This window comes from Mercenaria mercenaria, chromosome 3, assembly GCF_021730395.1.
Source record: "Mercenaria mercenaria strain notata chromosome 3, MADL_Memer_1, whole genome shotgun sequence".
NCBI classification, from domain to species: Eukaryota; Metazoa; Mollusca; class Bivalvia; order Venerida; family Veneridae; genus Mercenaria; species Mercenaria mercenaria.
The window spans coordinates 32,356,815-32,374,720 of NC_069363.1; the positions used below are offsets into that span (position 1 = coordinate 32,356,815).

General features: G+C 34.6%; 1 protein-coding gene across 5 annotated transcripts in view; it reads left to right on the top strand.

Moving 5' to 3' along the window:
- The window catches only part of LOC123525160 (uncharacterized), an 85,093-nt gene extending 69,847 nt beyond the window's left edge, over positions 1 to 15,246 (top strand). For all 5 annotated transcript variants that reach the window (XM_045303963.2, XM_045303961.2, XM_053538126.1 and 2 more), the window contains 4 exons: positions 400 to 567; positions 4,154 to 4,229; positions 5,131 to 5,200; positions 5,947 to 15,246. In XM_045303963.2, coding sequence (XP_045159898.2) covers positions 400 to 567; positions 4,154 to 4,229; positions 5,131 to 5,200; positions 5,947 to 7,479 — 1,847 coding nt within the window. In that variant the 3' untranslated portion in view covers positions 7,480 to 15,246. The remainder of the gene's footprint in view (positions 1 to 399; positions 568 to 4,153; positions 4,230 to 5,130; positions 5,201 to 5,946) is intronic.
- Positions 15,247 to 17,906: the final 2,660 nt, after the last annotated feature.

Here is a 17,906-nt window from a genome sequence, read left to right on the forward strand (position 1 = left end):
AATAATTTTACCAAAATGTCTGTGAAGGTGACCCCATTTAACAATCAGTTCAGGGTAGCGGTGCTCTAGTGGTTAAGTTGTGTGCTGCTCAGCTTTGAGCCCATGGGTTTGAACCCAGCGGTGGACACACATTTGCACTTTCTCATATGGCAATGGTACTACATTTTAAAGGATTTCAACGTCAGAGTAATTCAGATAAGTTTTAAGGTGACATTACCAAGGAGTTAAAATTAATACATACATGTATAAAGTAACAAACAGTTTTGAGTTTACCTGTTTTAGAATTCGAGTGGTGAAAACAAAACTGATGTGAGTTTGTATGAAAAATGATATTTGTATGCATATTAATCGTATTCAATATTAACTTTATGTCTGATAGTACATGGATATTATAAACAGGCTCAGAAGAAGCAGTTAGTGTGAATGTTTCAAGACTGAATAGTGGTTATACTGCCAGTGACTTATCACCTGGTTCCCAGGTCTGTATCTGGGTCAGAGGGATCAGCAAGGCAGGACAGGGACCAGCCAATATTCAACCATTATTCCATACAATATTTGCCAATTCAGGTAAGCAAATAGATACTATTGTTAAGGTGACATGTAATTGTTATTTTCTATTCATTACATGAGCCTGAACTTGTGATGAAAAAAAGATGGAAAATATTTAATTCTTATGTCTGTGAATAACTTTCATGTATGACAGTCCTCTACTTGTGAAAAAAAGTACAGTTTTTAATCTGTATCAGTTATATATTTATTGGTAAAACAATTTCCTTATCAAATGATGGTGTAAAAACAATGTCATTTTGGGTAACTTAGAAGGTACCGCACAATCAACAGGTTGATTTTCTTTTGGTAAGGTGAATGTTCTTTATTGAAGATTTTACGGAAGACAAGGTAATGTTGGAAGTCATTTATTCTCTATTAATGAAACAGATTGAGAACTTGTTGATTTCTTTCAAAAAACAAGTTAGTACTTGTGCAGAAAGCAGGACTGATCAACAGCTTTATGCTGACCAGTACTATTGCAATGTAACTGAAATAGAAATGGCATTAAGATTTTTAATTTTAATTTCTTAACATAATGCTGTATTATATGATTCATATTGAATGTTGTGCAGTTGTTGGCTAAAGACAAGGGTTTCTCAGATTGTTTTCTAATTTAAACTCTCATTAGCACAAGGTTCTCAAGTTAAGCTAGTGTGATTGCTCTGTGTACTTGTCCGTCTTCAGCAATATGATGGTTAACAATACAATAATAACTTGGACCAATCTTAATTGAACTTGGCCATAATATTACCCTCAATCAAATCATGGAAGATTTCATGACTGAATTACAAGGGATCAGAAACGAGGTCACAGGGTCATTTAATAGGAAAACCTTATTCACATTCTAGAGATCTAATTTTCTACCCTCTTGTCATAAATTTGTCTCCTTGAAAAGTTAAGTTTGATATTGGTTATTTGAAGTCAAAACTAGATCACCAGTTCAAATCGTAGAAAAACCTTGTGAATACTGGAAAGGCCAAATTTGCAACTCGATCATCACAAAATTTTGCCAGAATGTATATCTCTGAGAAATGTATGTCAAGACCAAAATCTATAGAAGCCACATTTTTTACTTGTTTACTTGCAGTTTTTGTGTTTCTTGATATTGTCTCATAGTATTACGTCATCCCCTACCTTCATCATCAACCATCCCCTACCTCCATCATCAACCATCCCCTACCTCCATCATCAACCATCCCCTACCTCCATCATCAACCATATTAATGCCAGCCTTTCACAGATATTTTCCTCAAGATTGTTCAACTTAATTCTGCTTGACTGCACTAAGGAGCTGCCAGTGTTAAAAATAAAGAAAAATGTGTAAATTTCTTCTGATGATGATGAACTACTTGATGGATCTTCACTAAACTTGGTGTGTAACATCCTTGGATCTTCACTAAACTTGGTGTGTAACATCCTAGGATCTGCACTGAACTTGGTGTATAACATCTTTAGATGAGCCTTTCTGGTGTTTGTTCAAACTCCTCAGCTTGATTGTACTTAGGAACCACAAATATTTTTAAAAGTTCTTTTCATAAACAGCAGGTTAATGTTCACCAAACTTGGTTAGGAGATAAGTAAGATGTATAGGTCAGGTGAATAACTTAGTGCCTTGTGGCCCCATTATTTTTAAAAAAAAGGTAATAGTTGGCATTATGTTGGGTTTTCTTTCGCAAATAATACTGGAAGGTTGTTGGAACTCTGTGATCATATGCTGTCTGCAATATTGTATGTTAAATTATGTGAGCAGATCTGACCATACATTTATTAGTACAGTTTCTTAAATTGTTCTGTTGTATCAAATTATCATATGAAATAAAATAGGGTTATTATAATAGTAGCTTGATCTGGGATGCTGTATTCAGCTCGAGTGGGTTTTTGCCAGATTGGTTTTCACAAGACGCGCAAGCGCCAAGTGTGATCAGACCTTGCAATATCCACAAGAGCCAATTACATAATTGCAGATCTAGCTATTGTAATAATGGCCCTTTTTAGCTCACCTGAGCCAAAGGCTCATGGTGAGCTTTTGTGACCGTTCAATGTCCGTCGTGTGTTGTATGTCCATCAACATTTTCTAAAAAAATCTTCTCCTTGAAAACAACTGGGCAGAATTTCACCAAACTTCACAGGAATGATCCTTGGGTGGTCCCCTTTCAAAATTATTCAAAGAATTTAATTCCATGCAGAATTCTGATTGCCTTGGCAACCGAAAGGAAAAACTTTAGAAATCTTCATGTCCAAAACCGCAAGATGTAGAGCCTTGATATTTGGCATGTGACATTATCTTATGGTCCTCTATCAAGATTGTTGAGCCCCTGGGGTGAAAAGAGGCCCCAACCCGGGGATCACAAGTTTTACATAGACTTATATAGGAAAAAAACTTTAAAGATCTTCTTGTCTAAAACCACAAGATCTAGACCTTTTATATTTGGTATGCAGCATTGCCTTGTGGTCCTCTACCAAAAATGTTCAAATTATGCCCCTTGGGTGAAAAGAGGCCCCGCCCTGGGGGGCCTCAAGTTTTACATAGACTTATATAGGGAAAAACTTTAAAAATCTTCTTGTCTGAAACTACAAGACCTAGGCCTTTGATATTTTGTATGTAGCATTGCCTTGTGGTCCACTATGAAGATTTTTTTTAAATTATGCCCCTGGGGTGAAAAGAGGCCCCGCACTGGGGGTCCCAAGTTTTACATAGACTTATATAGGAGAAAACTTTAAAAATCTTCTTGTCTGAAACTGCAAGGTCTAGGCTTTTGATATTTGGTGTGTTGCATTGACTTGTGGTCCTCTAACAAAATTGTTCAAATTATTACCCTGGGGTGAAAAAGGCCCTGCCCCAGGGGTCCCAAGTTTAACATAGTCTTATATAGCGAAAAAAAATAAAAATCTTCTTGTCTTAAAGTTCAAGGCCTAGGCATTTGATATTTGATATGTATCATTGCCTAGTGGACCTCTAACAGGATTGTTCAAATTATGCCCCTGAGGTGAAAAGAGGCCCCGCCCTGGTGGTCACTTGTTACGTGAGTTATATAGGAAAAAATACTTCAAATATTATCAGATCATATTTCCTAGACTGTTTAATTATATTTACCTGTTGTATCCAAGTGATTACATGGCACCTTATTGTAACCTTGACCTACTGACCTACTTTCTTGTTTTTTGAGATACAGTCTTGAAGTTTGGATGACATGTACAGCTTTGCATACCGATCTTTATACTGACTTTAAGTGACCATGAATGTGACCTACTGACCTACTTTCTAATATTTTAGCATCAGTTTGCCATTTGAAACATGTGGCTCATATTACTCAGGTGAGCAATTTAGGGTCATCATGACCCTCTTGTTTATATACTTCCACCTTTTTGTTTGGTGTTTTGTTATTGAACGAAATTTTCAGGACTTTGTGAAGTTTTTATGTGTGCTATTTAGAGAAATGTGTCAGGTCATGCATATTAATTAAAGTTACAAGTCCGGTAACATGCAGTCCAAAAAGGTACAATACGGAATTTTTTTCTGCCTGTTCATATTTACTTGTGAAATATAAGCCGATTTTTTTACAGACTTTATATAGGTGTATAACAAACATTTATTACATTGCAGGTGGAATAAATATTGTGTTGATTGTAGCCATCATCTCCATCTTTGTGCTAATTTTGCTTGTGACTGGCCTTATAATGTACGTATAATAATTTTCTTTATCATCAGTACACATTGACTAACATTTACCTCAGTACATTGTGACCTCAGACTCTGGAAAATGTAAAAATTTTGTAATGTCCTTACAAGAAAAAATCAGGGAATTTGAAAATTTAGGAAAATTAATTAAAAGAAAAACAGGGAATTCTACAAAAATTGAAGAAAAAAATATTTGCTACTGGTGGTTTCTCTCCCAATGATAATTACAGAAAGTTTATTTCTACATACTGAAAGTGATGTATTAGCATGTTGTCAGTGGTCTATAATCTTATGCTTAATATATAGCAGCTTATTTTCTCCGTTTATATTGCTGAAAACCATACATTTGAACCTAATTATGAATAACTTGTGAATTTATCAATTTTGGACATTTTATGTATTTGTTCACTATTACAATTTTGTGTTTCTGCAAAATAACAAAAAAAAATCCCCTTCAGAACCATTTGGAAAGTCTGAAATCCCTATAACTCTGTGAAAGGTTCACATGTATGTGAAACCCTGAATTTCTCAAGTATTTTGCTCATTATCTTGTGACCTTGGGAAATTTGTGTTTTACTATAGTACTACATGTTTAAGGTTTTCACTTGTTCTCATAAGGTTTAGTACCGTTGTCAGTATGAGCCTTAAGAGATTGAATGGGAAAGCTTTTTAATTTGTTATTTTGTGAACAACCTCATTAACTGGTATTTAACTGACTTATTATATCAGAATTGTTTCTGGATTTTAGTCTGATTATAATTTTCATTTTATTTCTAAACTTATTCATATTTACATGATTTTCCCTCTGAAAGGGCTTGCAGATATTTCATTTGCATTCAGCTGTAACAATAGTAGTTATAATTATCATAATCTCTGTCAGCTGCTAATTTTTTTTATTTCAGCTGTTCGTGTAAAATATATAAGAAATGGAAACGTGACAACAGTCAAATCAGAATAGTTCTACCTGATGAGGTAAGTGTTGTTTTATTCTCGGTACTGCCTGTGTTAGGATAGCCTGCTGTTCTCTCAAAAAGTAGCTACTTCACTGGTTGTAAGGATAGCCAGTCAGCCCCTCAAAGAAATAGGTTATTGACTAGTTGTAAGGGTAGCCTATTGTTTCATCAAAGAAATAGTTTATAAACTAGTTGTAAGGATAACATATTTGTTCCACAAAGAAATAGTTTATTGACTAGTTGTAAGGGTAGCCTGTTATTCCCACAAAGAAATAGTTTATTGACTGGTTGTAAAGGAAGCCCACATTGAATGGTTGTAAAAATGTTTTGTTCCCTCAGAGAAATAGTTTATAGACTAGATGCAAGGATTGCCTATTGTTCCCTCAAAGATTTAGTTTATAACTGGTTTGATTCCTTCCTCGTGAACACAGTTACATTTGATTTTTTCTTCTTTAACATGTTTCCTTGCCTGACTGTCCACATAGAAATATTATAGTATTCATGCTGAAAGTAGAGATTGTTTATAGTTTCAAAAGCACCTCAGAGGCTTTACTGTTTTTCAACAAATTGATCCTTTTATTTATACTGATACTTTTCAAATGTTTAAATGTGAAGTACTTTATATCAAAGGTCATTTTAAATGAATAAATTTTTAATATAATCTGACAAGAGTTAATCATTACTCAACAAGTCTCATTAAAATATAACTGACTGTATGTTATTTTTATTTTTAAAAAAAATACCTAAGTTGAATTTTTTATACAGAATATGCCTCTTAACCCCATGGATACATCTGATATTGCCAACAATAGTGCTTCCAATGGTACACTGCCAGGCTACTATAGTCCTGAGAGGCTAGAAGACAACACTGACAGGAAATATTCAGTTGGTGATATAACAGAAGTTCTTGAAGGTGAATATATTCAGCCAGCAAGCATCGACTCATATATGCTAGTTGATGAGAATTCAGATCAGACATACGCTGATAACTCTAATAGTGCTGAAAACACTGATTCAAAAATACCTGTAGGTATATCTGAAAACCAGCCACTCATAGATAAATCTGAAGATATTGAAAACACCGATTCAAAAGTACCTGTAGATATATCTGAAAACAAGCCACTCATAGATAAATCTGAGGATGTTGTAAACACTGATTCAAGAATACCTGTAGGAATATCTGAAAACCAGCCACTTGTAGATAAATCTGAGAATGTTGAAAATGCTGGTTTAGGGCAAATGGGAGAAGAACGACTGACAGTAAAAGATGGTGCTTTATATGTAGGTAGACCTGATAAAGCAAAGGACGAACCCGGTCATTGTAGATACAGTATTAGCAGTGTTTTATCGGACGCCCACACTGAGCAAACTAACTGTAGTATGGACGATTTACTGTGGGATCATAATACTTTGGACCATTCATTAGGGATTGCAGATCAAGGTTTAGACTTAGACGCAATTTTATCTCCTTTTGATCATCATTGTTCATCTAAAGACAAGCAAAGTGAGGAAATCAAAGACAGCAAAGGAGTTGACAATGCAGCTACATTTAGAGAGGGTAGTAATTTTCTTGAAAATGAAATTGGTAGTAATGAATGTAGAACTGCTGAACCAGTTGATGAAAATCAGAAAAATACAGGTGATATTGAAACAGTCCATAAGGAGCCATTTGAGATTAATGCTTCCTCTCTTGTGGATGAAACAGAAGCTAGTGAATCCAGTATAAAGCCTGGGAATGATGAGCAATGGAATTCTGATAATGGTTTTAATTTCGATGAAACTGTTGGCCAACTTGGTGACCATTATAAACAAGTTGCTGACGTAGATTCAGGGGAGGCAACCACAGTTAAAAGAAAGTCTGAAAATGAGATTGATAAATGCAGGGAAGTAAATGGAAATGCAGAGAGAGTAGAAGGTAGTATAACTGATCAAGTAGGTGAGAGAAGTGTTGAAAATGAAAACACTATAAAAGTAAATTCTTCAGATAACACAGTAGAGGAGGATGAACAAAATAGAAATGAAATTTCTAAAAGAAGTCTTTCTAGTAATTCAAATGGGTTGATATCTGGCGGTAGTGGAACTTCCTCGAGTAGGGACAGAACTTCTGGCAATTCCAGTGGCACATTGCAAAGTTATGTGACAGCTGATAAAGACACTTTTAAGGAACCAAATGGTGACTCAAGTGAAATTAATGCAGGCATCACACAAGCTGGAGACAAACCCAAAATATGTACTGTAAATGGAGAGATGAATGGGACAGAACAATTACATAATACAATTGATAAGCAAACATGTTGATTACGTTTGTAATTTGTCAAACAAAATTTAAATTTATTACAAACCTTCCTTATATTCCACATAATATTATATTCTAGACCCAAATTTCATATTTGAAAATATTAACAATTACTGCATAGAGTTTATGCAAACATAAAAAGGGTGAACAGATAGCTCAGTGGTTTGCACACTGGCCTTCCAATCCTGAGGTCTGATTTCTGATCTCTCTGTCATGGGGGCTTTGTCTCGCTCTGTCCCTCTGGTCAGATCGCTCTGTGTCTGTACTAGTAGAGGATGAATTATGCACCCTGTGTGGCTGCATTTGAACTATGTAAAGTGCCTTTGAACGTGAAATTGATCATAAAAAGGGCGCTATATAAATCTGGTATAATAATAATAATAATAAAAATTAACAAGTTTATGTATACTAAATGTTAGGTTTAAGATAGTACAAACTTTATATGTGTATAGTTAAACTCACTATAAATGTGTATTAACACTAAAAAACAGAAAGATTTTTTTAACAAATGGTCATTACTGTATGAAAGTTATTTATGAATGCAGCTCTACTTACACAGTTAACATATTAAGGAAAGTTAAATACTTTTGATGAAGATTTTCTATATTTGAAGATAAATTATTTGAGTGAAAGGTAGGCATTAGATATAGGAATGTACAGCAGGCTCTATATATCACAAACTGTCAAACCGGGCAAACTGTAAAACAACGTGCATTTTTGTTGGTTTTGTATGTTTACATTTGTGAATTAAAAATCCTTATACATTTGTACATGTATATTTTATTCTTATTTGAAAGAAAAAGAAAAATATGGTAAGTTTCAATTGGATGGGATGATTGGTGTTCTTTGTTAAGTGGATCATGTTTCGTTATAGATTATGTAATATGTTGTCCAATTTTTATAGGAGTTTACTGAGGAAACACTGCTAAATTAAAGTCATTTTACACGTTGATTGAAGTCTTGTGTCTGACATTTTTTATTGAAATAGGGTAATTTTCTAATATTTAGACTACGTCTGTTTCTACATGTAAATAAGATTCTTTGCAAAGTACAAATAATAGGTAAGAAATTATTAGCTGGACTACGTGAAGAATAGGTAAAGCTACTGTACTTTCCTATGCGTCTGCTGCACCATTCAGGTTTAGTTAAGTTTTTGTATGTAAGCTGGTATCTCAGTAACCAAATGTGGGAATAGATTAAACCTTCACACAGTTATTCACTGTGACTAACTGACTTACATTGTACAGGTCCATAAATCTGTTTTGCATTTACACAAAATCATACCCCTGTTTGAACTGAGCAATTTTTTAGTTTAGTTTTTTTATGTAAGCTGGTATTTCAGTAGCCACTAATGGGAATGGATTGGAACTTCATACACTTGTTCATTTTGATGATCCGGCATTGTGATGAGCTTGCATGCATTGCACAGGTTCCATAACTCTGTTTTGCACTTTTAGCTCAACTGTCACATAGTGACAAGGTGAGTTTTTGTGATCATCCGTCGTCTGCGTGCGTGCATCCGTCCGTCAACAATTTCTTGTCTGCACGATAGTGGTTTCATTTATGATTTTATTTTAACCAAACTTGCACAAACTTGTATTACCATAAGATCTTGGTTCCTTTCTTGAACTGGCCAGATCCCATTATGGGTTCCAGAGTTATGGCCCCTGAAAGGGCCAAAATTAGCTATTTTGACCTTGTCTGCACAATAGCAGCTTTATTTATGATTTGATTTTTACCAAACTTGCACACAACTTGTATCAACATAAGATCTTGGTTTCTTTCTGGAACCGGCCAGATTCTTTCATGGGTTCCAGAGTTATGGCCCCTTAAAGGTCCAAAATTTACTATTTTGGCTTTTGCAGCCATATAGAGACTTCATTTATGGTTTGATTTGATACAAACTTCGAAAATATCTTCAACAACAATAAATCTTGGATTCCATGACGAATCTGACAGATCCAATCATAGGTTCCAGAGTTATTTTATATCTGATTATCTCCCCTGATTGTAATCAAAATGGATTTATCTCAGTAAGTACTTATAAGACTTATTTGAAATTTCATTATTGTCTTTAGTTGGACTGAGACAATCAGGGTAGATAACTATGGACTGATTTTATGTCAAATTACCTCACTCTATTTCAAATTAAATGGGTATATCTCCGTAACTAATGAAGATACTGATCTGAAATTTCATTTATGTCAACAGATGGACTTGGACAATCAGTGAAGATACATATGTACTGAATTTATGACAAATTACCTCCCTTTATTTTTTATCTAAATGAATACACCTTAGCAGCTTCTAATGAGATTGGTTTGAAACGTTATTTATGTCTTCCATGGTAAGAAATAGTCATATTAGATAACTCTTGATTAAACATTTATCGATATGAATACTTTACTCTTATATTGTTGTATAGGCTTGTACTCTGTACCTTCTACATGCATATACCAATGCATGATTACCTCTCCTGATTTTAATAAAAATGGATTTATCTCGCCAAATATTTATAGAACTCATTTGAAATTTCATTATTGTCTTTAGTTGGACTGAGGTAATCAGGATAGATAGCTATGGACTGATTTTATGTCAAATTACCTCCCTTTGTTTCAAAGTAAAATGGGTGTATCTCTGTAAACAATGAAGATACTGATTTGAAATGTCATTTGTGCCATCAGATGGACTCGGACAATCAGGGTAGATAACTTTTGACTGAATTTATGACAGATTACCTTCCTTTATTTTATGTAAACAAATATCTCAGCAGCATCTAATGAGATTGGTTTTAAATGTTATTTAAGTCTTCCAGGGTAAGGAATAGTCATGTTATTACAAAAATGCAGCATTTGAGCCTATGACCCTCAAACTTGGTATGGAAATTGGCCCTGACTAGGTCAAAAGGGACTGTTACAAGAAAATGTTTATCCTGATGATATTTAATGAGCAATGGTACTCAGGTGAGCGATACAGGGCCATCATGGCCCTCTTGTTTACAAAATTATGTCCCATATTGAATTTTATATTAATTCAGTTGAGAACGCTATGGGATAGTCAAACGTTGCTGTCCATTGACAGCTTTTGAGACATGATGAGATCATATCTTCTGGTTTAAGGTCACATGATTCTTTCTATTTTCTTGGAGTGGGTCATATCTATTGTCCTTGGGGATGAATGGTTTGCACAACTGTTATCTTTCATCAGACAGTCTGTCATGACAAAAGGTCAAGGTCAGGTGACTGCCACCAGAGTCATTTTAAACCTCTTTTACTATTTTTTCTTCAGTTCTGAGTTTAACTTTGTTCAAGTATTTTGGGCATTATAAAGACTGTACATACATTAAGTATGCTGCATTTGGTCTTTATATTGCACATACAATATAGTATATAATAGTTAATTTATATTTTCTTGTTATTCTTTGTTAAATGCTTTTACGATTTCTTTTACTAAATGTTTTTATGATAATGTAAAGCACTGGTGTTGTATATTTGAGGAATCATCTATGTTCTCTGATTGTTAACTTACTTTACATATCAGCTTTGGCATTTCTTGTTACAATACAAGTTGTATCCTGGATATTTACAATATATTTCTTAACTTATTTTCTTGAAGGCATTATTTTCCTACCATTGGTATCGTACATAGTATCTCTAATTAGATGTGTTTTATTTGGTGTACATGTAGTTTGGAAGTAAACGTTTTGTTGACATAAGGCTGGTAATGAACCTGTATTTACAGATCCCTGTATACATAGTGCAGCAATATACACCTAGATACATAGTGAAGGGGCAGTGAAGGCTAAATTTCTTAGTGTCTGTCGGTTCCTTTGTAATTCCTGTGCAAACTTTAAAGTCATATCTCTTAAAGAGTGTAATTTGCACATAAATGTTTACCAAAGGCAAGTTCTTGTCGATGTTTGCTAATAAAATGTTGTTGTTTGTTGTTGTTTAATATGACAAGAGACTGGCATGGCCCAGGTCATTTGGCTCGAGGTCAAGGTTCCAGCATTTTTATTTTATGTCTTTCATGTCTCCTTAATTGCTGTAAGAATTTTTTATAAAACTGGCATTAGTTGTTTATCTATCAAATCAGAATGACATGCCAAGGGCACAAGCCAGGTCCAACTTCAAGGTCACACCTTGTGGTCAAAGGCCTTAATCACAACAGTTTATCTTTCCTGTATCAATGTGGTGTCTGGGATTATTAGATTAATAATCACTTTCAGTGATAGGTCTAGTTTTCTTTGATGATTCTTAGTTTGTATGTTGCTGCTTTATGTAATTGCAGTTCATTTAACTATATATGAGCCGTGCCATGAGAAAACCAACATAGTGGGTTTGCGACCGGCATGGATCCAGACCAGCCTGCGCATCCGCGCAGTCTGGTCAGGATCCATGCCGTTCGCTAACAGTTTCTCTAATTGCTATAGGCTTTGAAAGCGAACAGCATGGATCCTGACCAGACTGCGCGGATGCGCAGGCTGGTCTGGATCCATGCTGGTCGCAAACCCACTATGTTGGTTTTCCCATGGCACAGCTCATATAAAGTATTTCATTTCTTTTCCATAAAAAAATATAATAATATATTTTCTGTTCAAGTTTAGCTTATGATCACTGAAGTTTAATCATGATCATATACAGAGCTATATATAGTGTAAGCTTTAAAATGAATTGAAATGTAACATATAGTGGAGAAGCATGACAAGGTTTCTTAAGTACCTGATATATTTCTGCCAGAGATGTGTAACATGGAGGACAAGCTGGCAGGCTGATAAGACTGACAGACCTTGTCATTGTTACATTTTTTAAAATGCCTTCATATGCAAGAAATGTTCATATCTATATACCTGTTGATATGTATTGATCCCTAATGTATGTCCTCATTTACCTCTTAACTAATCTGTGTTACTTTTAGTATATGATATGTAATTATTTATTTTTGTACAAAAAAATAAGAAAACCTTTTCCTTACTGTTTACTCTGCCTGAATGCATGTTAAAGATATGCTCACTGAAATTCATTTTGAATAATGTTTGAATTATAAAATATTATATAGGCCTTATTTCCTCTTCATCAAATGAAGTAGAAAATATTTTATTGTATAATTAAACATATAATTATGTTCATAATGTGTCATTAAACCAAAGGTTACCATTTATGATTTATCATTTCATGTTAATATTAGTTATATCAGCTATTCTCAGTATGGCAGCTGTTTCATTCATGTTTTTTATCATGAAAAATGTAATGTATGTTATACAGCTTTCAAACATTCCAAAACTGACTTTTAATATTTATACATAATTTTAAGTTTATTGTCAAAAAAGAGATTCTATTTTTATGTTAAATATAGCAAGTCTACAATTTGTTGAACAAGTTATGAAATATCTGCAAATTTTCAGCTGTTCTTCAGAAGTTTTTTCCGGATTTGATTTCACAAAACATACAGTGTTCGTGAAAATAATGTTACAGTATTTCAACAACTTTTTGAAGTCTTCAGTCTAAAATCCTAATCTATGTTTTATACAGCAGTCAGTGCTATAACCTCCAGAGTGACAGTTTGGTATGATCAGATTCAGAATTTAACTACACCAACTTGGCAAGCAATGTTGTTACACTTACTGTTTTAGGGAAATTGTACTCATAAGATTTTGCTCATAAATGAATCAGATGCCTAGAAGGCATATAATACATGTTTCAGTAAATGCACGATTCTATGATATTTTAAAAATGTATTTTTATAATGTTTACATATTATGTTAGTGTTTTTTGTTTAGTTATTTATACATGTAATTATGTTGTGATATGCTTGAACCACAAGAGGAGTTGACTTATTTACATGACTTAGAAATTAGGTCCTATTTGTCGGAGCACGAACCTTCATGATTATGTTAGTTTTTGATTTCTTAAACAGAATGAGAGATAATGAACAAACTGTTTGACATTAGCCATGATATCTTGGATATTGTTTTCTCTTTTATTTTCATTCCTCTAGTTTGTCAACATGTCCTACTTCTAATATAGAAATAAGAATCTTTTACCCAGAATGCACTTCTTCCAATAGCAGCATCCATACCACATGTGATGAAATAAATGGTCATACAGTAAACAATAGCAGTGAGTGGTCATACAGTAAACAATAGCAGTGAGCGGTCAAACAGTAAACAATAGCAGTGAGTGGTCAAACAGTAAACAACAGCAGTGAGTGGTCAAACAGTAAACAATAGCAGTGAGTGGTCGGCAGTAAATGGTCATACAGTAAACAATGGCAATGAGTGGTCATACAGTAAACAATAGCAGTGAGTGGTCAAACAGTAAACAATAGCAGTGAGTGGTCAAACAGTAAATGGTCATACAGTAAACAATAGCAGTGAGTGGTCAAACAGTAAACAATAGCTGTGAGTGGTTGGCAGTAAATGGTCATACAGTAAACAATAGCAGTGAGTGGTCAAACAGTAAACAATAGCAGTGAGTGGTCAAACAGTAAACAATAGTAATGAGTGGTCAAAAGGTAAACAATAGCAGTGAGTGGTCAAACAGTAAACAATAGCAGTGAGCGGTCATACAGTAAATGGTCATACAGTAAACAATAGCAGTGAGTGGTCAAACAGTAAACAATAGCTGTGAGTGGTTGGCAGTAAATGGTCATACAGTAAACAATGGCAATGAGTGGTCATACAGTAAACAATAGCAGTGAGTGGTCAAACAGTAAACAATAGCAGTGAGTGGTCAGACAGTAAACAATAGCAGTTAGTGGTCAAACAGTAAAAATAGCAGTGAGTGGTCAAACAGTAAACAATAGCAGTGAGTGGTCTAACAGTAAACAATAGCAGTGAGTGGTCGGCAGTAAATGGTCAAACAGTAAACAATGGCAATGAGTGGTCATACAGTAAACAATAGCAGTGAGCGGTCATAAATAAACAATAGCAGTGAGTGGTCATAAATAAACAATAGCAGTGAGTAAACAGTAGCAGTCAATGGTCATACAGTAAACAATAGCAGTAAACGGTCATACAGTAAACAATAGCAGTAAACAGTCATACAGTAAACAATAGCAGTCAATGGTCATACAGTAAACAATAGCAGTAAACGGTCATACAGTAAACAAAAGCAGTAAATGGTCATACTGTAAACAATAGCAGTGGGTCAAACTTAGTGGATGGCACACCTTTATAGCGAGTGCTCCTCGTGAAGCTACAATATTGAATTTGTTACACAGAAGGAAATGTGCATTTTGACTGAAAGGCAATCAGTATTAATCTAGTGGCCTTGGAGGAATATTTGTTTTTACTCATTTTAGTTTATAGGAAAAGTACATTAAGTATTATGCACATTTATATGTTTGATTTTGTATTGATATATTTTAATGCAATTTTAATGAAAGTACATTCCTTTACTTTATATTCAAATTATACCTGACAATTGCACTCCAGTTATATGATTTTTAAATGCATTTTTTATAACAGAAATGGACACGCCTTTCTATCAGTATTTTAATTTCTAAACTCTAAACCAGATAGAATATGTTCTATGGCTGTTAAAACTGACGCATGACCAAACACCACAAAGGAAAGGTCCTTGAGATCAGTAGGTCAAAGGTCTATGTCTAAAAAGGGTGTCTGGACTTGTAAATTTAGCCCTCTTCTTGTATTTTGTACTGCATTTCAGTTTTCTATGAACTAACATATTTAATTCAAAAATATATGTTTAGCTATCTTGTTATGTTTTGCTTACATTGGAATAAATTAAACTGTTTTGAATAAATGACAGGTGTTAAATGCTTATTTTATTCACCGTTAAGGAAGAACTTGTGTCCCTTTATAAAAGAAGACTGCTGTGAAGTCTGAGGATACTACACTATAGAGTTCCTCTGCTGTTGGCATCCCGGTGGGCATCAGTGTCCCGATTTGGTTAAGTTTTTGACATGCAGTATATAGGTTCCGTGACTTTAATTTGGACTTTTATATTCATTCAGTTGATAAGGCTGTTGAATTGTTGAGCATTGCTGTCTTCCAACAGATATGTATTTAATCTCAAATAAGTGAAAACTGAAAAAATCTTGTCAAAATTTAAAAAATCTTGTCAGAAAAAGCTGGCTTAATTTCAAAATAACTATATGTTCACCTTGATGATATCTAGGTCAAGTTCGAAAGTGGGTCACGTGCCGTCAAAAACTAGGTCAGTAGGTCAAATAATAGAAAAACCTTGTGGCCTCTCTAAAGGCCATATTTTTCATGGGATCTGTATGAAAGTTAGTCTGAATGTTATCTTGATGATATCTAGGTCAGATTTGAAACTGGGTCACGTGCGGTCAAAAACTAGGTCAGTAGGTCTAAAAATAGAAAAACCTTGTGACCTCTCTAGAGGCCATATATTTCATGAGATTTTCATGAAAATTGGTCAGAATGTTCACCTTGATGATATCTAGGTCAAGTTTGAAAGTGGGGCATGTGCCATCAAAAACTAGGTCAGAAGGTCAAATAATAGAAAAACCTTGTGACCTCTCTAAAGGCCATATTTTCCATGGGATCTGTATGAAAATTAGTCAGAATGTTCATCTTGATGATATCTAGGTCAAATTCGAAAGTGGGTCACGTGCCGTCAAAAACTAGGTCAGTAGGTCAAATAATAGAAAAACCTTGTGACCTCTCTAAAGGCCATATTTTTCAATGGATCTTCATGAAAGTTGGTCTGAATGTTCATCTTGATAATATCTAGGTCAAGTTCGAAACAGGGTCATGTGCGGTCAAAAACTAGGTCAGTAGATCTAAAAATAGAAAAACCTTGTGACCTCTCTAGAGGCCATACTTGTGAATGGATCTCCATAAAAATTGGTCAGAGTGTTCATTTTGATGATAGCTAGGTCAAGTTCGAAAGTGGGTCACGTGCCTTCAAAAAGTAGGTCAGTAGGTCAAATAATGAAAAAACGTTGTGACCTCTAGAGGCCATATTTTTCATGGGATCTGTATGAAAGTTGGTCTGAATGTTTATCTTGATGATATCTAGGTCAAGTTTGAAACTGGGTCAACTGCGATCAAAAACTAGGTCAGTAGGTCTTGAAATAGAAAAACCTTGTGACCTCTCTAGAGGCCATACCCTTGAATGGATCTTCATGAAAATTGATCAGAATGTTCACCTTGATGATATCTAGGTCAAGTTTGAAACTGGGTCACGTGCGGCAAAAAACTAGGTCAATAGGTCAAATAATAGAAAAACCTTGTGACCTCTCTAGAGACCATATTTTTCAATGGATCTTCATGAAAATTGATAGGAATTTTTACCTTGATAATATCTAGGTCAAGTTCAAAACTGGGTCACATGAGCTCAAAAACTAGGTCACTATGTCAAATAATAGAAAAAAACGACGTCATACTCAAAACTGGATCATGTGGGAAGAGGTGAGCGATTCAGGACCATCATGGTCCCCTTGTTTGACATAGTGACCTAGTTTTTGAGCTCATGTGACCCAGTTTTGAATTTGACCTAGATATTATCAAGATAAAAATTCTGACCAATTTTCATGAAGATCCATTGAAAAATATGGTCTCTAGAGAGGTCACAAGGTTTTCTATTATTTGACCTATTGACCTAGTTTTCGAAGGTACGTGACCCTGTTTTGAACTTTATCTAGATATCATCAAGGTAAACATTCTCACTAATTTTCATGAAGATCTCATGAAATATATGGCCTCTAGAGAGGTCACAAGGTTTTTCTACTTTTATACCTACTGGCCTAGTTTTTGACCGCACGTGACCAAGTTTCGAAACTGACCTAGATATCATCAAGATGAACATTCAGATCAATTATCATGAAGATCCATTGAAAATTATGGCCTCTAGAGAGGTCAAAAGATTTTTCTAATTTTAGACCTACCGACCTAGTTTTTGACCGCAGTTGACCCAGTTTCAAACTTGACCTAGATATCATCAAGATGAACATTCAAACCAACTTTCATACAGGTCCCATGAAACGTATGGCCTGTAGAGAGATCACAAGGTTTTTTTATTATTTGACCTACTGACCTAGTTTTTGAAGGCACGTGGCCCAGTTTCAAACTTGACCTAGATATCACCAAGATGAACATTCTGACCAATTTTTATGGAGATCCATTCACAAGTATGGCTTCTAGAGAGGTCACAAGGTTTTTCTATTTTTAGATCTACTGACCTAGTTTTTGAAAGCACGTGACCCAGTTTCGAATTTGACCTAGATATTATCAAGGTGAACATTCTGACCAATTTTCATGAAGATCTTTTGAAATATATGGCCTCTAGAGAGGTCACAAGGTTTTTCTATTTTTAGACCTACTGACCTAGTTTTTGACGGCACGTGCCCCAGTTTCAAACTTGACCTAGATATCATCTAGATGAACATTCTGACCAACTTTCATAAAGATCCCATGAAAAATGTGACCTCTAGAGTGGTC